The sequence below is a fragment of the Ammospiza caudacuta genome, chromosome 3 (assembly GCF_027887145.1).
Source record: "Ammospiza caudacuta isolate bAmmCau1 chromosome 3, bAmmCau1.pri, whole genome shotgun sequence".
NCBI lineage: Eukaryota > Metazoa > Chordata > Aves > Passeriformes > Passerellidae > Ammospiza > Ammospiza caudacuta.
This window is the reverse complement of record NC_080595.1, coordinates 30,024,966-30,046,385: the sequence shown is the minus strand read 5'-3', so window position 1 is coordinate 30,046,385 and position 21,420 is coordinate 30,024,966. Positions and strand designations below refer to the sequence as shown.

Sequence of the window (21,420 nt, the reverse complement as noted above, 5' to 3'; positions counted from 1 at the left end):
CTACATAAAATAGGCATAAAAGGACCACAGACTCTCTGTTCTAAATATTCATGGACCTTTACACTGCAGCAAGAACGTCTGAAAGCCATAAAACACATGATTATCCAAATTGCTCAACGAGGTCTAACTTGTATCATGTCAAAGCTTCAGTTCTAAAATGCACAGTATTTCCTACACCATTTATGATTGCTAAGACCAAATTAGTCCAGCCAGAAGTCAGCAGAGACCAGAAAAGATGTCACTTCAATATTTTTGAAGGGAAGATGAGCCATGAAGAATATTCTGAAAGTGCTTATCACAAGGGTAAGACCATCATTCATTCAGAATTCATCTATCCAGTCTGCAGCATCAGATTTAGCACAGAGGTGCTTTGGTGCCCTATGAAAGCAAGGCTTCATTTTATACTTCCAATTGGCACAAACATGGAAAAAAATCAAAAAGGGGGACAGTTCATCAGTTATAGTTCAATTGAACAGACTGGAAATTGTTTAATGTTTTCTGAATGTAATTTGGAGGAAAAAGATAAGTTTCCAAGTATTGTAGCAACCATTCATTGGGGTACACACGTCTGCAAGGAATTTAGGGACTTGACTCTCAAACAGGTAATTCTTAGAATGTACTCAATAACCACATCATCTCATGTGTACATTGAGTAGCCCAGATCCATACGGGAAGCCTGAGTAATTCCCAAATGAATGTTCAGTACCAGAAGCTGTGTTTGCAATTCATGTGTAAAGGTGCACAGCAAATGTTCTCTTCCCCACTTAACCTCGCAGTAGTTCTGAAGACCAAAGAGCACTCATTGCTAGACTGTAAAGAGAATATTTTTTCCTCTTCTTAAAATAAAATAAGAAAAAGAAATCCTATTTTTAGCACATAAATCATAATACTAAGAGTTATCAGTTTCAGTGTAAATTATTATTTTGCAGAGCAAACACTTCCGGTCCTTTGAGTCACTTCATTATCTGATAATTAGAACTTGTTATAAAAGTTCTAAGTTGCCAATTTCAATACTGGTTGATGAAAGTTCTGTGAATGTTCTTTGCAAAGAATACTGGAGCATCTAATTTCTAAGTTGTTGAAGTGATTCCCTTTGTTTTTATAATTTATATTAAGAGAATAGAAATGTTGATATTATTGAGTCAAAAGAAATCCATACTACCATGGAGTGTTGCAAACTTACTGAAACAGAAGATTCTGGTTGTTCATGTAGATATTCAAGAATATTTAAAATTTCAAAATGTTGCCTCTTTGTTGTCTTAAGAGAAAGGTTTGAAATGTTAACCTTTGCATGGAATAAATTCCCTCAATTTTGAAATCTGCTGAAGATGTTGAATAATAGGCATCGATTGACTTCAAAGTACCACTTACAAGTGGTACAAGAAGTAGTACAAACCATCTCAGAAAAAAGAATTGTATTACTATGAATTAGTGATGCAGCAAGATGTTCAGGCTACTCATTATGTTTCACAGTGTCATATGTTGAACACTATTTAAAACAACAATAACATAATTTTTCCACTGGGCTTTGCAGAATCTGCCTTGATGTCTTCCTTTCTACAAGAATCTGGGCCATTCCCTGGAATAAATTAATCTCTGGTTTAATAAAAGCTAGCCAACAGTCTCAAAACAAAGCTCATTGCCACGATCCCTGAATCATTTGGAATGTGTAAAATGGCACAAATCTTTCTCCTGCACCACAACTCAAGCTGAGAACGCGCCTCAGCTGTGTCCTCCGTGTGCTTGCAGCTCAGCCACAGAGGACCCATATGATCATATGCTATACTGCCCAAAAAATAATTTTCTCATGTGCAGAGAGGCATTTAACCAGAGGTACCGTGTGTAACATCTTCTGTGGCCATCTGTTCAACCTTGGGAGCACAGGTATTTTAGAGCAGCACACAGGTTAAACGCACACAGCCAGGATGTGCCTCGACACAGCCCCGTACTGCAGGGATCAGTGCATTGGGCAAGGGGAAGCGGCTGGCAGATTAAAACATGGGTGATCATAGACCATAAGCTGTCATGTGGATGTCACACAGGCAGAGCAGAACATGATATCAATATGTCCTGCTAAAAAAAAAGGCTAAAAGTGTTTAAAGATAATGTTCTGTTTGATGTTCATATATGCTGAGGCAGAATCTCTTTGAACAGGCAAACGCAGACTAATAGCAGTAAAAGAAAAGCAGGGAGCTGGTAACTTCCCTGGATGGCTAGCTGGTCACTCAGGAGTCAAAAGCTGTCACAACTGCTTTCTACAGGTGTGACTGTCACAGTATAGCTTACTCAGAAACAAGCCACAATTAAAGACAGAGTCACCCTCAGAGATCTCATGGAGAGGGGTGTGACACTCTATCATTGTGTGAAGGTCTCATGCTGCTGGTTGATAGCTCAGGTACCTCATACTAGACTGTGCCTCTGCTCAGACCTCATGGAAAACGCCAAAATGCACAGAGAATGGGGGGGGCGGGGGGGGGGGAGAATCACCAGGGTATGCCTGTTTCATGATACATTATAAATGTCTTTGGTCTTACTTTAAAAAACTACAGTCTCAAAATACATATTATAATTCTTTGCATATCCTTAAAGAGAACCTGTTTGCTTTGTTTGATACTGAAGTCAAGGCCAAATGGGAATCTATGGGTTGTGCTTTATTTATTGATTGATTCATTGATATTCATTGACTCATTTATTCATTGATCCTTCATCTGAAGGAAAGCATGGTGTATCCTGAGTCTGTTTCCCTGCGTCCAGACCATGCTTTTCAGATGTTTTTTATGCTGTTCAGCTGGCTTTTCAGAATGAGGCACCAGCAAGGTCTCTGCACTGCATCACTTGCCTTGTTGGTGTTCTCCTGCCAACTGAGTTTTAAACTCTGTGTTCTTGACCTCATTTGGGTGAAGATCCCTGCTGCCAAAGTCAGGTGTCCCAGAAGCTGTGACATGGAGCCAGGGGATGGTTGAAATAGTCAGGCAGATTTATGGATCAAGAGATCAACTCAGAAAGACTACCTCAGATACCTATTTCCTAAAAATTAAACCTAAGGCATTAAAGGAATTAGGACTTAGACAAGCCACTGCCCTAGAGGAATGTGGACCATCCAGTCAGAACTCCTTTCCTTAAGCCTGAAACATGGAAATAGAAATGTTTTCTATGGTTAACAGTGGTTATACTCTGTCTTGTTTGGAGTGAAAATCAACACTGAAGTTTCTTACATTGTAGGGGACAATGGAGGCAGCAGTATTTTTAAGATGGTCAATTGCTGACCCTTGAGTGAGGCCCCAAAGGTGGGCTCTGTCAAGGGATGTTTGACCTAAGATGGCTGATGGGTCGAAGGCCTAAAACTTCTCCAAGGCCTAAAACTTCTCATTGCCCTCGGAATGCCCCAGAGCTTCTTGATGCCTGCAGAAAATTCCTATACACCGTGTCTCTGAAGTGTGGGCTTTGTGAAGGCTTTACTGGAGGAATCTGGGAGGCTTAGCTCACAGCTGAGTGACAAGCCCTCAGTAGATCTGGCCCAGACAATCTACAGGTGGAAATGGAACATATTGCTCTAGAAATTTCTCCTAACCATACATTCCTCCAAGAGGTTTTTTACGCATGTTATGATTTTCATGGGATAAAATTATTAGATGGTGTCATTATTTCAAATCAGCAGTTGTTTGGAAATAAACAGACAATAATGTGAGGTGATACCTCAGGAAAAAATGCTGCTGTTATGAAAAGACACATAGCTACTGCTATGAAAAAACAGTACTTTCTAGAGAAAGTACTTGCAAAAGGCAGACAAACTGATGTTACTTATGTAGTATGACACACCTCTTCTACCTAGGTTTGGGGGTGGAGTTCAGGTAGATACTGAAGAAGGAAAAGGGAGTGGGGAAAACTTTGGCACTGGTCACCTTTAAATCTGACACTGGTAATAATGCAGGATATCTAAACTTGGGGGTTTTCTGGAAAAGGAATCTTTTTTTCTTCAAAAATATATTTTAAAAAGCTCTTAGCACCAAAAATGTGAAATAACTACCTTATTTTTATACCTTATGTAACTATATATATATATATAAAACTACACCTTAAATAACTAGCTTATTTGTATAAAACCAGCTTACACCTAGAGCTGGATAAAGATACATGCACATGTTTAGTTCCAAGTAGTGAATACACCTCCACTAACTAAAAGCATCGTCTTGCCCTACGCTTAAAATGAGCGGCGTGGCGACCTCGCAGTGCCACTGGCGACATTATCACGCCTTCTCTCATTAGGTGCATTTCCCACCGCCTGCCGTAGACCTTTCCCTTCTCGGCTGTGAAAACGGAGGGAAGTTTCACAGACGGAGGGCTGCGGCCGCGGCACCAGTAGATGGCAGCAAGAACACGCGGAAAAGGCTTCCCTGCCCAGCCTGGAAAGCGGCGCAACTTTAAACGGATTCAGTATTTGTCTTCCATATTTGGAGAGTGAAAAGTATATGTGACAATTAGAGGGTAATGCAATATTACAGTGCAAATAGGAGAGCGAAATGACTGTGTAACCACTGAATAGCTCCTTGATTTAATTTGTTTGTACTGACCTAACTTCTCTGCAATTGCAAGTTCGCCTCTGAGGGACCTGGAAAGAGGGATGGAGATCTGACTGCTGCCAGTCACCAGGAACTTCCCCGGCCCTCCTTCTCTGTTACACTTTCTGTGCAGGGTAAAGGTGACTAACACTGCTTTTAGGCTCAAAATCGCAGAAATCTGCAAATGAAAGAAATATCTCCCTTTACACTCGGCCATCTTTTTTTTTTTTTCTTCATGGGGGACTCTGCTCTCTATTACAGATACTTCTAAATACAAAAAACCAAAATGGCTAAAGCATGAACACAAGCCCCAAATATGCAGAATATGTATGTGTTGGGTTTTTTTCCCCTGAAGAGACCTAGGGTCTGAGCTGACTCACCATGCATTGTAGTAATTGCAAAGATGGAATGCAACAGCTCCAGAAAACTGCCAAGGAGCAGGCATAAAATCTAGGCATCCGGGAGGCAGCTGGGCTTCCTAATTATTGGCAAATATATTTATATATAAATATTTTGCCAAGCGTGATTTGGGTTAAGAGTTCCTGTGAAGTGACCTTTTGCTTTCCTTTGTTTTGTGTCTGTACACATGTCCTAGATAGATACATGGGGAGAGAGAGACAGACACACAGACCCAGATAAATGAACGGATTTCACACAGCCCTCCAAAATCCCAAACGATGCCTAAATTAAATGAAGAGGGATATGAAGCGAGGCATAAGTGCAAGCACAGATTTCAGAACTGTGAAAATATGTCAGCAGAGCATCATTTTTTGGTTCAGGCTGATAATCACTCCCTGCTCTCATTATAAGATCAGAAGGGCCATCTGTCCTCTCTGGATAATTTGGAGCTCAGATACAGTGAGCACCCTTGTTAGAAAATGACCCTCCTACTCTGTGTAATCACAAGCACTTGCAGCCCTGGATCCGCACGAAGCTGGGGAGGAACAGATTGGTTCCAGATCAGTATTGATTATGTACAGATTTGTGGTTTATTTGCTGCTATATTTGGGTGAAGAGGTTTTTATTTTGGAAGGGTGGTGGGGTTTGTTTCCTGCCTCTGTTTTTCAACCTGTCACCTTCACTTCTCCAGACTTTCCTCTCCACTCTCGAGATGTAACACTGGGATGTTGCATGAGACAGAGGAGTCTCTTGATTTCGTAATGAGACAAGTAAGCATCAGTCTGAACAATACAGCTCGGGAAGCCGCTTCCTAAGACACGATCCCTGTCTGCAGGGAGCAGTTTCCCCTCTGATACACGGTTATTCTCGAGTGACTGACTCACTCATTCACGGCCGCAGCAGAGAGGTGCAGAATTCGAGGATTCTTCAAGGTTTGCTCTGGACCTGCAGACACAAACAAGCCTTAGTGACGTCACTGACATAGGACAAAGTCATTAGCCAAAGGGAAAAACCTTTGGAACATAAGCTGCCTTCCTCTCCTGACCCAGATTCAGTGACAAAGTCCCACGTTCCCCCCGTGTTTCCAGTCAAGAAGACAACTTGTTCATCAGAAGGGCAGGACCGGAGTGGAAGTGCCCCTTTTCGGAGGAAGGTTGCTGGAATTCGCACGGGATGAAATCATCCCATCATTCTTGTGGGGGCCGGTGTGTATCTTATCGCTAATAGCAGAACAAACATGACAAACAAGACGGACAGTTTCAGGACATGAGGACACGGGCAAGTCGCAGGTGGGAGGAATCCGATTTTAGCGCTAAGAGCCTCGTCGTCTCTAACGCCCCTCTGTAAGAGACTTAGGGTTGCAAGAGGTAGTTTATTATTATTCTGACGGTAGCGGTTTCTCCTCATTTGTAAGACAATGATGTTTAATATTCACCGAGGAGCAGTGAGGTGGCATTCGAACACCCCAGCCCCGCTCTGGGGGCAGGGTTCCCGTGGCACAGAGGCTGCGCAGAGCCCGCAGGCGCCGCTCCCGGCAGGGTCTGCGGGCCGGGCCGGGCCGGGCCGGGGTGACCGAGACTCGCAGCAGCCGTGGGACTGGGCAGGCCCGAGCCGGGCATGTTCCCAAGCGGCTGCACAGCCATCCCATCCGCGGCGGCGGGCAGGTGCTGCAGGACCTTGGCAAACTCGGCCGAGTCCAGCCCGCGGGGTGTGCGCAGCCGCCGGGGAGGGCACGGCCCCACCGTGCCCGGCTTTCCGGGGGAATGGGGGCCGAGCATCCCGGACTGGGGCGGGCAGAGGCTGGGCACACTCCGAGCAACATTCGGCAGGCATCCCAAGATCGCTTTTCTTGCGATTGGCATCCTTAAAACATGTCTGCTAAAAATCAGAACAAAGCCGAGCCCAGGTAACTTCGCTGTAGATACCGGCTGGCCTTAAGGACAGGCACATTTTGGGCAATGAAAATAATATCTCGGTTGACTTCAGATAGGTCTCTTTGTCCAGCAGATAAATAATTTCAAGTGCGGTCTTGCTGGTTGGGGTGAGGGGGAGAGTTGTGTTTGGTTTGGTTTTTTTAAAGACTCCGAATCCACCCAATCTTTAGACTCCTTCTCCCTCTTTCCGTAACTTCCCTCACTAGGAAGGCTTGTACGTGTTTGTACAAAACTCGAGTACACTGTGGAGAAGGAGAGGGAAAGAAAGTGGGTGCAGGACATAAAAATTCTAACAACAAGTAGCCCCGAATATGTGAGTGATACATGTATTTTTATTCTCGCCGAACACTTCTACATCTGCTAGGCAGGGCGTTGGGCTCTCTATCAGCTCAGTCCTGTGTACTCCTGTACAAGAAAACGCAGTGAAATCGCTTTACGTGCTTATATATATGCGTGTGGGACTATACAGACAGATAGGTAGATAGACTGCACTCGCATAATCTGCCCGTGTCTATCTATCTGGGAGGATTAGTTATCTCTGCATCTATTGAGAATTAACAAGGGCGAGAGATTATGTATCAACGTACAGACAACGGCTATGAATATGAAACCTTACGTACATAGGTAAGACGGATTCAGTCAGCCACTCAGCTGCAAAGCTCCTCTTTAAGGCTGCTCTGTCTTATCCTCTCAAAGCCCTCTGACAGCTTCCTCCCAGTACCTTCACCAGGGAATAAGGAGAAGGCTCGGCACTGCACATCCCCGCTTTTCACATCCGAAAATGACAGACATATGTCACCGCCGTGCCTGGACTTTGATGGAAACGGGCCGCCTCCCCCGACCCCGCCACACACACCTTTTGTTCCAGGCAAAATAAACAACTCGGAGGAGCTGGGAGAGGGTGTTACGCCAGAAGGGGAGAGACGGCGGGAGGGCCGCGCTTCCCCCCGAGCCCGGCCCCGCGGGAGCGGGGCGCTGCGGGAGCCCGGCGGGAAGGGAGCGGGGCGCTGCGGGCCCGGGGTCCCTGCGGGAAGGGAGCGGGGCGCTGCGGGCCCGGGGTCCCTGCGGGAAGGGAGCGGGACGCTGCGGGCCCGGGGGTCCCTGCGGGAAGGGAGCGGGGCGCTGCGGGCCCGGGGGTCCCTGCGGGAAGGGAGCGGGGCGCTGCGGGCCCGGGGGTCCCTGTGGCGGGGGCAGCGGCGGCGGAGGCAGGGCAGGGAAGGGCAGAGCAGCCGGGCTGCCGGGCCGGGCCTGCCTCTCCTCCAGGTGCGGGCAGGGGCCGGGGCTCCAGCCGGGAGGGTGGTAGAGGCAGACGGGGAATGAGGGAAGCAAGAAGGGTGGCTGTAGGACCGAGGGGGCCGGGGCGCGGGGCCGGGGCCGGGGCAGGGGTCGGGGAGGCGCACGGCGAGGTCTCTCCGCGGCGCAGGACTGTATTTTGCGGCAGAAACTCTCTTGAGCGCAGACAATGGAGCGGGATGTTTACTGCGGGCGGGAAGACAATTAGCAATTCATCGGGAGAGATGTGTCACCCAAATGTCACGGGGAAGCTAACATGACATCTGTTTTAATGGCTCCGTGCTAATAAACTCCTCTCGAAGGGCGGCTTTGTGGGGACGTCAAAGATTATTTACAGAATGAGTCAGTTTCCAAACGGGCTGAGGCGCCGTCGGTGGCGGCGGGACCGCGGCGCGGCGGGGACACGGCGCCCGGGACGCCGGGCGGGAAGGACCCGCAGGGAAGGGGCAGCTGCAGGCAGCGCTCCGGCGGGGCCCGGCCCGGCCCGGCTCGGCACGGTGCCGGCAGGGCCCGGCTGTCGGGGGGCGATCAGAGCGCCCAGGGCAGATGTAGCCCCGCGCAGGTGTCCTTTCTTCCCTCCTTCCTTCCCTCCTTCCTTCCTTCCTTCCCCCCGCGATGGCAGCGCCGCGACGGCAGCGGGACGCGCTCCGAGGGGATGCACGGCCGGCCCCGAGGCTTGCCTTGTGCCCAGTTTGCCCGGAGCATGGGGGAGCCCCAGCCCCGGGAGAAACCGCCCGGTGCGGAGGCCCCGAAGCAGCAGGGACGGGGTGCCCGTCCCGGGCCGCAGACGCGGGCGCGGAGCCGCCCGACCTCGGGGATAGATGGGAGTTCCTCGGCACCGGGAAGCGGAGAGGCCCCGAAAGAGCGGCCGGGTTTTCACCGAGTGCCACATCCCGCGCTATTGAACAAGACACGCTGCAGTAAAACACATAAGTAGACAAACTGAGAGAATCCATTTAGAAGTTAACGCAGTGACTCGCTCGCAAGCACACAGTGGGGGGAGACAATTTAATTTCCCTCAAATACAGAAGATGTTTATGTTTAGATTGTTGTTTAGATGTCATTAAAAGGTTCTTTAAAATGGGGGAGGGGGAAACCTAGCGAGCCTCTGGCACTGGCTTGTGTTCCTGTGCCTCCTCAATTTTCGTCCTTTGTAAGGACGGGTTGGAGAGGGGATGTGTGGAATATATCCAGTTGTTCTTGCAGATACGTATGTGTATAAAGAGAAGACGTGTTTCTGTGCTCCTGTCTCTCTATATACGCATATATGTGCATCTCATCTGAACAGAGAATGGATACTGCACCTTTTTAAGACAAGCAGAGCGAGCCAATCCCAAAAGTCTTTACTCGGGCAGAACTGACGCTGAACGTAATAGCAGGTTATTGCAAACCTGTCCTCCGTACTTATTAATCGTCCAGATCAAATACATTAATGGATAGCGAGAATGAAAATAGGCTGAGAACCGTCTGTCGTCCTTTCAAGGGCAACGAAAACGCGGTACTGACACCGGGACTGAACGGAGCGGCGTGCTCCGTAACCTGCAGAGGGGAAGGAGGTGGGCCAGGAAGTAGGTGGGTAAGAGGAAAATTGCCATTGTCAGGAAAACTAAATGCAGTTTTAGGTGGCCCACAGCTGAGACGAGTAAATAAGCCTCACATCTACTTCTCTTCCTGTCTCCAAAGGTATTATAGCCTCTAGGACAGCAAGGACAGGCAAGCACTGGTCCCGCACTTGTGGGATTGCCCAGGGGACAGAGCCGCGGGGAACAGGTTCTCCTCCTGGCGGGGACCCCGGTGTCCCACTTCCCCCGTTCCCACCGGGGTCATCCTCTCCCAGCCCTGAACACATCTTCCCATTTTGATACAGATCTCGTGGCGGGGATCTGCCTCCCCGGGCTTCGAGGGGAGCGTGGTCCGGCCTCCGGGGGAACCGCGCCGGCCTGTGCCCGGGACGTGAGCCCCGGGGAGCGGAGGAGTGAGGGATGGTGAGCACACCAAAACTGTTCCCACACGCCTTCACTTACTTGACTGTACCCATGTCCCCGCGCACGGCTCTGGTGCGTGCCCGCTGTGTGCGCTCGGTGCCCGTGACTTCGGGGACGCGGGGCAGAGCCCCCGCCGCTCTCTCCGCTCACCCCTCGCTGTTGCGCTTCCCCCCGGCGCCGAGTGCGGGCTGAGCCCGCCTGGCGGACACGGGGGACAGCGGGGCGGCCCCGGCAGGGCGGGAGCGGCGGGGAGCCGGCCCCGGGGAGCGGGGGATGGAGGGGGCGGCCCTCTCGCACAGCCCCTCCGGCCCCCAGACCTGTGGGAATAGCGGGAGGCAGGGCAGGGATCCCGCTCTCCATTCCAGCTATTTTCAGAGCTTGGGAGCAGGGTAAACAAAACGCTCTTGCTATCTCCTCGCGCAGATAAGGCAAGAAGTGGCTTTCTTTAATAATATGATTGAAATGTTAGGGGTATGATGCCTCCTCGTTAGTAATATTGGCTTTGCATGCAGAGCACAATCCCATCCCTCTAGACTGCTTAGCCAAAACAGAGCGTAAACTCTGTAATTAGTAACGTGTTCCATCATTAAAGAGCCCTGCTGAGAATTTCTATTTAATAATGGTCTTAAATTAGTTATGATGGTAAATACTCATCTGGAAATTCAACATCTAAAACCATCTACAATCTGGAAATGCTCCAGTGTTGCTGTAATCTCCTGTAACACAGAAATGACTATCACATTCAACCATCGCATTAGAAATTCGTCGTACCGTTTGGTCCACTAATATACAGTATGGATGTGTTAATTAGGTTAACCCATAGACTGTCTGCTTCACAAATATTTAGAAATAAACAATGAAAGCTCCTTTTTAATACGATACAGACAGGGAAGAGAGGAGGAGGGGCGGATTTGACTCTTTCAGTTGGAAAGTCTTTTGTTTTCCGATAAGGTGGAACTGCAACGTCGGGCCTGAGAGTTCACCAGCACAGAGCCACGGGCACGCACCCATGGACACGCACCCACGGACACGCACCCACGGACATGCATCCACGGGCAGGCACCCACGGGCAGGCAACCACGGGCATGGACCCACGGGCATGGACCTACGGACACGCATCCACGGGCAGGCATCCACAGGCAGGCACCCATGGGCATGTACCCACGGACACGCATCCACGGGCAGGCACCCACAGGCAGGCACCCATGGGCATGTACCCACGGACACGCATCCACGGGCAGGCACCCACAGGCAATGGACCCACGGACACGCACCCATGGACATGGACCTACGGACATGGACCCACGGACACGCACCCACGCCATCTCGGCCACGGTCAGCAGGTCCCCGCCACAGGCAGCAACAGCACCCACGGCTCCTCCTGCAGATTGTGGCTGTTACCATTCGCCTCCCGGCCTAGGCAGACCAATCCATACCACACCTTTTCTCTTTGGGGTTTATTGGGGTTTATTTAAATTTAATTTGTCCATTTTAGGAAACAGCTTATCCCTTCTCTGCCGTGTCCCCCATACAGAGCGGCTTGGCACCAGCAATCTTTCAAAGCAGAGCTTTAAAGGGACCCAAGGAGGAACAAGGAAGAGGCAGCAAAAGAGTAAATAAATAAATAAATAAATAAATCTGGCTTCCCCCCGGCTGCAAGCGGAATTAAAGTTTCACAGACAGACTGTGATGCAGGTATAAATAGGTCATTCAGGTACGCTTATCCCCACTGGGGATATAAAGAAAACTTATTTGTAATAACAATAGAAAATCAGTAACTGAGATAGCTGAGGGTAATGGTAGGAGCAAGGGAGGGAAGTGAAGTATATTTCTGTATTTACCTAGACGTCTAAACGTTTATCCTCTCTAGCACTAACCTTTCATGTTTAATGAATGAATCTGCATTGCAGGGTTTTTTTTCCCCTCCATGTGCCGGCTAGTTTTAAATCTGCAAGCACCACAAAGAGGCCGTGATCCCATCTGCCTATGATTCCAAATTAAAGTTCAAACGGATGGCTTACACACTGCTGATCCTGTATCATAGCCTCTCGCGCCCCTTCAATTACTATTTAATAGAATTACAGTGTAAAATCCCAATAGTCTTAAAGAATGTTTTATCACAGACCGAAGAGAGAGAATATACAGACACCTCCAATGTTATTGAACTGCATTACTGACCTATTTAGATATTAAAAGGGAATATTCAGTGTTCTACAAGATATTACAAGAGCTCCTTTAATCTGAAAACACGCGTATGTGTGTACACATATATATATGCCTCTGTGTGTGTGGACATTGCACACACCAGTTCCACCCCATCGGCGAGCACCCACATCCAGCCACGCTCTGTGGGCGTGGGTCACCCTTGTCCACACGGACACACACCCACGCAATAACACACGCTCCTCCAGGTCCTGTCGAAATTCGTGAGTTTTGGTAAACTGCAGCATAACTTTATTGTTGCCAGATATTGCTAGAGAGGTTAATCCAGTAGGGAAGCAATTCTGAAAAATACTCTTTAAGTGACCTTATTTTAAAATGAACTTCCCCTAATGATGTTTCTATGGCGCCAAAAAAAACCCCACCCACCCCCCAATAAAAAAATCATAAAAACCAAACAACAAACCCCGAAAACAACAAACCAAACCAAATATTTGCGGTATAACTAAATTCCCCTCTAATAACTAGGACTGGAATTAAAGTCAGTCGCAGTCCGGATTTAGCTGTTGTAAATCTTGACTTCTAGTGTAGTTCTCGTCTTACTTTTTCTACTTGTTCGGCAAAGGACCTGTCTGCCGCAGGGAGAAACGATTCTGCCACTTCACCTAAGCGAGGTGATTCTAACCATGTGCTTGGAGGTATTTACATCTACACTTTATTCAATACTCTTTAACATCTTCCTTCTCTTGCAGATCGCCAGGTGCCAAGCCACTTCGAAGCCTCCTGTCTGAAACCGCCTTACTTTCAAAATAAAAAAGAACAGCGTCGAAAACAAAACCTCACAGCCGTCCTTTCCGCAGACACAGCAACACAAATCCCTTTCGTATCATTTAATCACAGCTATAACCCGACAGCCCTTGCCTTTTGTTATTACCGTGCCAGAAGATAATATTTACCACGATTGTCGGTAATATCCTTAGAGCTTTCCCTTCCCAACTCCTTCTTGCGCATCCAGAGGCACACAGACACCCGCCTCCCTGCCTTCTCCATCCCTTGGTCAGTTTGCAACTGGGTGGTTGGGTTCGTTTCCTCCTTTTTTTGTACACCATTTGCAAACTTCTGTGTCTCTGGCTCTCTGCGGGGTGGTGATGCGGCTACAGACCCTCTGCGTTTTGTACTCCTGCGTGTGTGTGTGTTGGTGTGTGTCAGTCTGCACACCCGTGTGCGTGTGTGCGCTCCAGAAAAAGGCGATGTTTGTCTGTCCTCTCCCTACACGCGGAATCCAGGCCAGTGCGATGTGGAGCTCAATAAGAAACTGCATGAATAAACACGAATAGAAAGTTGTGCTCAGCTAACCGAGGAAATCAGAGCAATACCAGGGCACCAACGTCCACATTTCTTTTCACTTCGGGCCGGGGCAGTAACCTCATCTGGGTATGCTAAAAATTAAGGGCAACGGGCAAGCAGATTCAAGTCCCTCGAAAAGGCTGCTGTAATTGATCAGACAGAGAGAGATGGGGTGACCGAAGCCCACGCCTGACCGTGGAGGGCCAGCAGCAGCCGCGGCCCAGCAGGCGCACAAAGGACCCCCAGCCATGCTAAAGGGCTCGGGCAGCCACCACGGAGAGAGAGAGGGAGGGAGCGAGGGAGGGAGGGAGGCAGGTGGCGTCGGTGTCCCCAGACCTCCGCGCCGGGTGGCACGCACGCCGCTGGACCCGCAAATCGGGGCTAGCTGGGAATGAACACAGCAGTGTTACAGCAGCGTTATAGGCGAGGGGTGGGTGCTGAGGGGGTTAACCATCGTCTCCGAACTGCTCCGGAACCGGCTGGTCTCGGCCCGACTTCCGACGGGCGGGGCGGGGCAGTGCCCCCGCGGCGGGGCGAGGGCGGCGGAGCGGGACGGAGCGGGCCGGGCAGGCGGCTCGCTGGGCTGCGGCCATCTGCCTCCTGTCCTCCGGCTTTCTCTTCAATATTGATCAGACGCACTTCAGCCTCCGAGTAATTTCATCTTAATCAGCGGCCGGGCTCGGCGCGGATAACAAACTAATGCTGGAGAGGGCCTGTGGATAATGCCGGGCCAGGGGCAGGGAGGAGGCAGCCCTCGGGTTTGGTGGGGCTCGATAGGCCCTATCTTCCCGGGGCAGATGGATTTAGTGGGTGAGAAGGCTTAAACACAGCTTTTCATAGATTTACACCTCAATCAGCCATTCAGGTTTTTTATGCAAATCCTAAAACAACATCATTTATCCATTACGAAGCCCGGCTTTGGAACGGCATATCATTAGCTGCGCCCTTGGCACCCCCAAACCGTGCAGGCACCGACGCCCCCTGGATGAGACGTGTCCTGTCCCCCCACAAACCCCGCCGGCTCCGGGGACAGGCGGACACCCCCAGCGGGGCTGGGGCGGCTCCTCCTTCGGGTTTGGGCCGGGGATCCAGCCAAAGGAGCAACTTTTTGGGGATGGGGGTGACAAATGGCGCGGGCGCTGGAGCCTAAGGCCAGGTAGGGCGAGGCTAAGGGCGATCTCTGGCCTCCCCGAGCAGCCACGGCACGACGGGGCGATATTCGGGAGGCTTAATGGGAGGGAGGAAGAATCCAAACCTATCAGTGTAAGGCTGAGCTGAGGTAGATTATTGCTGCCGGCTTGACGCCTTCTAGCTGCAGCTTCGAGACGCGAAAATGAAAAGAAAGGAAAAAAGTATGTCCCAAACTTTCACGCCTCTGAATCCTTTCAGGTATTAAATTCCGTCAAAAACGGCGCTGCTATCAGAGAGGAACAGAAATACTGCCCTTAAAAACAATGTACCGACACCAAAGATCTTCCCACCCAGAACTGGGGGTGACTGGAAAGCCAGTTTGTCCTTCTAAAGGCCTCTCTGCTGCCTCTCTGCCGGCGGGGAGAGAAAAAGCAGCCTAAGCTCTAGCGAGAGACCCGGTGAGGGTGTGCCGGACACTGGGGAACCTTTATCCCCTCCCGGGCAATATTTTTCCTTCAAAAAGCCGCGTGGGGGAGGGGAAGAGCTGGATCCATCGCACCACCCACGCGGAACACGGCAGCCCCATTGTGCGCCTGCCCCCAGGCAGCTCCCGTCCGTTCCAGTTTCGTACGACGGGAATTTATTTTCTATTAGCTCCCCACTCGCGTTGGCGGCGGGCCAGCGGCACGGCCGGAGCTGCCTGTGGGGAGGGCCCCGGTGCTGCCCCGGGACCGTGCGTGTCCCTGGGCGCGGTGGGACGCGCTCTCCCCGGGCACACTGCGCTCACACCCGCGGCTCCTCCTCAGGGGAACCTCAGGTGTGCGAGCGTGGTCACACACCAGTTTGTCCTTTAAAATTACCCCTTGGTGGCTCGGCCTAAAATCCCGCACCCTGTGGCGGTTCTCCCAAATCCACAGGTAGCCTCGTGAGGCGTGGGGGGGAAGGGAGGAGGGGGCAAGAGCCCATGCGCTTTCTGGGTCTCTCCGCAGACCTAGCTCGGAGTTCACTAAAAAAAAAAAGAGGGAGAGAGGATTCGGGCAACACAAAGGTAGATGGGAAGACCATACTAGTTTGGAAATGGTCAAGAAATTCCAGGCACGTTTCTCTCTAAATCCTTGGTAATATTCAAAATTGTATTTTCAAGTAAAAACAAGTTTAAAATTCACCTCTTGCTAATTCGCGGCTGAAAAATCTGCCCAGGGCAAAGCAAAACTTTAAGGAAAAAGAAAAAAAGAAAAAGGGAAAAGGAAAGAAAGAAAGATGCTGAAATACTGTTAGTCATGCAAATAAAGGCTTCTTTCAGCACATTACAATATACTCCGGATTCGAGGGGAGGAGCTGCAACCCGTTAAGGGCGAGGAGTTTTTGTTTTTGTTTTCATTTAAAGCTACAAAACAAATCCCGAAATGTCTTAACCGCTCTCTGGAGACACCCATCCTTGCAGGCAGGCGGTGGGGGAAAGCTTTTTAGCTCGCAGTGCACAACAACCATGACCGGGGCGAGGGGAAACGATGGAGCCCGCCGTGGCGGAGGGGACACGGAGGGGCACACGGCCGTGCCCGGCGCCGCCGCCGCTGTCGCAGCGCGGTGTGCCCGCAGCCTCCTGGCAGGGTGGCTCGGTCCCCGTGAGATCCCTGCGGCTGTCCCGCCGAGCCGGGCAGGGCAGGGCAGGGCCGGAGCGGCGCAGGGGCCGCGCAGCGCCGCGGGACAGAGCGGGGCCAGCAGCCCACGGGGAGGGAGGGATTTTCCGTGGCGGACAGAAACACCGACATCGCTGGGTAGATAAGAAAATGGAATACTGTATTTGATTTAGAAAGTTTGTACATATAGATAAACACGCAGTTAAGGAAACAATAGTTTAAGCGTCCTACGTGGAGTTTAAGAAGAGACCCCCCAAAGCTGCTATGAAATACTCAAAATAGCTTTTGCATAAGATAACTACAGTTGCACCCTAAGCTTTTTTTTTCTTTTTCTTTTTTTTTTTTTTTTTTCTATCGCTGAGGTCCCTTTTGGAAACCCAGCACGTCAGATTTTGACGGCTAAGTTTGTGCAAGGAACACCGAGTCAAGGAAAATAAAAAGGAGAGCGAGAGAAAGGGTTGGAGGGAGATAGAAAGAGGGGAGGAAGAAAGAGGAGAGCAAATATCATATACAAGCATTTCTACACATATATTACAAACTGGGAAAATGACCGCATCATTAAGATATACATAATTCATATAAAATTTTGAAATAAAAATAAAAATCTGTTACAGTCATAACTATTCTTTTTCCACATTTATAACCAGTACCCACACAGGCAGTGACAGAAGTGTAGAAAAAAAGGTGCTTACGAATAAAATGATTGTCTGCTGAACAAAAAAACAGAAAATTGCATCTTGGCTGGACCATCACTCGGACTAAAAAAAAAAAAAAAAAAAAAAAAAAAAAAAAAAAAAAAAAAGACAGAGAAAGAGAGAGGAAGAGAGAAAGAGAAATAGGACCAACAAAAAGGCGATAAACATTTGTTATTTCCCTCTTCAAGGAGTTCCTTTTAATTTTTTTTTTACTTTTGATTTTTGTACAAATTCGATCGGAGTTTGCATTTATTTGTCTGGTTTCTGTTTGTTTTCCTTTACTATAGAGAATATTTTTTCCCAGATACAAATTTAATCATCATCATCATGCAAGTGGGTGAAATGCGTCCATGGAAAAGCGCAAAGGAGAAATCGTGCTTGTCCTAAAAAGAATACAATTGTCACTTTTGCTTTGTTTTTTTTTTTTTTCCTTTCTTTTTATATATATAATAATTATTATTTCCCGCCCTCCCCCCCACCCTTCCCGCTGCAGCACCAGCGTTTGTGACTGTTGAAGTTTTAGCTCCATCTCTTGGTGGTGGTGTTGGCTGACGGTGGTGGTGGTGGTGGTGGATTCTCTGATCCCTGTCTGTTTGTTTGCTATTATGTTTGGGTCGGGTTTGGCCTTTTCTTTCCTCCCGGCTGTGTGTGTGCGTGCATGCGTGTGTGTGTCCTGATTCTAGGTTGCCTCGGTTTGTTTTGCTCGGGACGGGGAGAGGGTGCTTGGCTGTTTGGATTTGGATTTTTTGTTTGTTTGTTTGTTTGTTTTCCGATATCATACATCACATTCCGAGTCGCTGGAGGTTACCGAGAGGATGGAGGTGCCCGTCTCGGCTCTTTCTGTCAAACTGGAGACGCTGGTGGTCGGACTGGCCGCCGTGGACGGAGACTCGGCCGAGCTGTGTGTCGGGCAGCCGGGCTCTGCCAGCGACCGCATGCCGCTCTGTCCTATCGCCTGGTGCTGGAGCCTGCATCGCGCCGGGAGACAAAACAACAGCACAGCCCCGCTCAGACCCCGGGCGCGGCCGAGGGCACGGCCCGCAGCGGGAGCGGCGCTGGGCCCGAGGCGCGGCCCGGGCTCTCCCTCCCGCAGCCCCGGGCGGCGGCAGGGCCGAGCCGGGCCGGGCAGGGCCGCGCTGTCCCCGCTGCCCGGGCAGGCCAGGCCGCCGCGGGGGGACGCGGCCGGAGCACACCCGGGCACGGGGAGCGCGGTCTGATCCGGGACGGGAGCGCGGGGACGTCGCTGCCCCGTGCCCGCCTTGGAAAACACGAGCAGCGCCTTCGCTTTCCGCGCATAAAGTGCCGTTCATTGGTGCCCGAGCGCGGCGGGCCTAGGAGACAGCGTGAGGGGGTGCCGCGCTCGGACACCGCAAACAGCTCCGAGGAGCCGTCCGCAGCGGGCGGGAATCGCGCTGGAGCCCCGCTTCGTGCTCTAGCCAACACCTGCCTAAATATTCCCCAGTGCACGGACATTGTGAGTCTGCGGTAGGGAAGGAGGGAGGTCCTGTCCCAGGGACGCAGCGCAATGAATAAAATAAAAGAAGGAGAATGTGGAACACAGCGCTTCTCTCCCCTCGAAATATAAGTCCTTTTTTCAACTGAAAGCCATAATCAGCTTTAAAGTGCTTTTTCTTTCATTTCTTTCATTGTTAACGCTTAAGGGAATATTACATGTGAATTTTTTTTAAGAGTCAATAAATATTTTTTAGATACGCTAGCATATTGCAAATATTCCTCTGGGCCCGTTTATTCCACTCGAAACCCAAAGCAATCCTAATTCAGGGATAAGAGCTGAAAGTCCTGGACTGAGCAACCAGCCTCAACCTCTAGCCTCCAGGATTGCCTGTGTGAATCAAAACACACTCTTCGCTCAAATGTTTCTCACCGGCATATTTTTTTAATTTAACTTCCTGCAAAGAACAGAAAAAATGTAGCCGGTTTATTCTACATTTCTCATTATTTTAAGCTGTCTAATTTCAGGGTCTTTGATTTTTCTCCCATTTACAAATCCTGGTGCATTCATCTGCTGTCAACAGCGTTGAGTCAACAAAAGCATCCGTAGGCAACTTCTGTTTATTTACAGTCCTAAGCTGATCTGTTTTCCATTTAATGGAAATTAAATAGCGAGGCACTTTTAGGTTGCATTTCTCCTACAGAATCTTTAATCAGTAGCACCACTGCTGTAATTAGGAGGAATTTAAGAGACAGCATTTATAAGAAGAAGTTTTTGTTTACACGTTTACAGTGGTAGCGAAACTTAAATTAAAATAAAACCAATGTGTCAAACTAAATTAAGGGTCCATTTTCATTTGCAAAATAACTTTACGACAGTAATGAGAAAGAAAGAAAAAAAAAAAACAAAAGAAAGGAAGAAGGGTGCCTCGCTTTTATCATGGCAAAGAGGAAAAGAAAAAAAAAAAGAAAAAAGACACCGAGAGACACGCAAATAAATGCAAGTGTAAATGCACAGGAAACACACGACCAGGAGGCCAGGTCGCCATGTGGTGTAAACACAGAAATGGAGACGCAGGGGGAAAAAAGATTCCCGGTCTCTTAAATGCTGTTTTGTTTTTGATTTTGGTGTGGGGTTTTGGTGGTTTTTTTTTGGTTTTGTTTTTTTTTTTTTTTTTTCTCCATGAGCTAAAGAGCTCTGGGGTATGCCTGTGCTGGTCCCGCTGCGCATGCAGAGCAGCACGAACAATTGGAGCGGAGCCGCCGGCTCCGCCGCAACCCGCTCTGAACCGCGCAGCCTGCCTCGGCCTTTCGGCCGGGGAGCCGCGCCTGAGAGCGGCCAGGCACAAATCCCGGCCAGCCCGAAGCCGAAGCGAAGCCCACCGACCCTGAGCAGGGCGGTTTCCCGTCCCCCGCGCCAGCCGCAGGAGCAGGGAGGGAGGGAGGCCGGGAGAGCCGCGGCAGCCGCGCTGCTCCGGGCATATCGGCACTCAGGTGCGCCCGCGGAGCTGCCCACGCCCGCCGGGAGCCCCAGCCCTGCCCGCACCCCGAGAGCCCGCAGGGAGCCGGGGCAGGGGGCTGGAGGCACGTCAGGCAACTTTGAGCCGTGCCTGTCCCCGTCGCATCCCCGCGGCTGCCGGGAGAAGACTTACCCGCCCCGCGGGGGGACCGGTTTCTCCCCGGTGGAGAGGAGGAGGAGGAGGAGGAGGGAAGGAGAGGCAGAGGCGCGCTGTCGGCCCGGCGGCTGCCGAGCAGCGGAGCGCGGCCGCCCGCCCGCCCGGTCCCGCCGCCCACCTCGCCCCCCGGCCGGAGAGCGGCACGCAGCCCCACTGACCTGTTCTTAGCCGCCGCCGCTCTGTCTCTTTGCCTTCGGTTTTTGAACCAGTTGCCTACTTGCGTGGGGGTGAGCCCCGTGGCCTGAGCCAGTTCCCTTTTCTTGCTGGGGTTGGGGTAAGGGTCCTGCAGGTACCACTCCCTCAGGAGGCTGCGAGTCCTCTCCTTGAAGCAGTGCGTCTTCTGCTCGCCATCCCAAATGGTCCTGGGCAGCGGAAACTTCTTCCTCACCCTGTATTTATCAACCGGCCCCAGCGGGCGACCCCTTAGCTTCTCGGCCTCCTGGTAGTGCGCTTCGAGCCACATGGCCTGCAACTTGCCGTGGGACTCCTTGGTGAATTTGTGGTTCTCCAGGATGTGGTAGAGGTCTCGGAAGTTGCCCGTGTGGAAGGCCACCACCGCCCGGGCGCGGAGGATGGACTCGTGCTTGTTGATGGCCTCGCATGCCCCCGGCGCCACCGGCAGCGACCAGAGGAACCTCCCCAGCCTTTCTATGTCTCCAGTCTCCTCCAGCGTCTCGCAGACGCTGGCCACTTGCTCCGGGGAGAAGTTGAGTGTGGGCAGCTGAAACATTGACAACTCTTCGTGGGGTGCCCGGGAGCTGCCGCCTCCACCGCCGCCGGCACCGGGGCTGCAGCCCGAGCCGCTGCCACTGCCGCCGCCGCCGCCGCCGCTGGCGAGAAGGAGGGAGCGGTGGTGCGGATCGGCGGCGAAGTTTGGCAAGAAGAAATGGGTGGGATAAAGCTCTAGCGGGGACCTGAACACCATGGGATGACCGGGGAGAGGGGGAGATAAATCAAGGAGAAAAGAAAGAAAGGGAGGAAGAAGGGAGGAAAGGGCACACGCACCGCGCACGCATCCACACCCGCACACGCACACACAGCCACATAGAGGCACGGGGGCACACACACTCACACGCACACGCGGGCACACGCACACGCGCGCTCACACGCACCCCACACGCACACGCACTCACACACACCCGGCCCCGC

At 50.8% G+C, this 21,420-nt stretch overlaps 1 protein-coding gene across 1 annotated transcript; it reads right to left on the bottom strand.

The window, feature by feature from the left end:
• Window positions 1–17,837: 17,837 nt before the first annotated feature.
• On the bottom strand, window positions 17,838–21,196 carry SIX3 (SIX homeobox 3). The gene is made up of 2 exons (XM_058802481.1): window positions 20,430–21,196; window positions 17,838–18,111 (listed from the first exon to the last, which is right to left on the bottom strand). Exons 1-2 carry the CDS (start codon window positions 21,194–21,196, stop codon window positions 17,919–17,921), a joined length of 960 nt encoding a protein of 319 aa, XP_058658464.1. The 3' UTR covers window positions 17,838–17,918.
• Window positions 21,197–21,420: the final 224 nt, after the last annotated feature.

Excerpts from the sequence above, each read along its gene's own strand:
- SIX3 (XM_058802481.1), bottom strand. The coding sequence starts at position 21,196 with ATGGTGTTCAGGTCCCCGCTAGAGCTTTATCCCACCCATTTCTTCTTG. Across the intron at positions 18,112-20,429 it reads GCGGCGGCGGCTAAGAACAG|GCTCCAGCACCAGGCGATAG; the intron begins GTCAGTGGGGCT and ends GGCGCGATGCAG.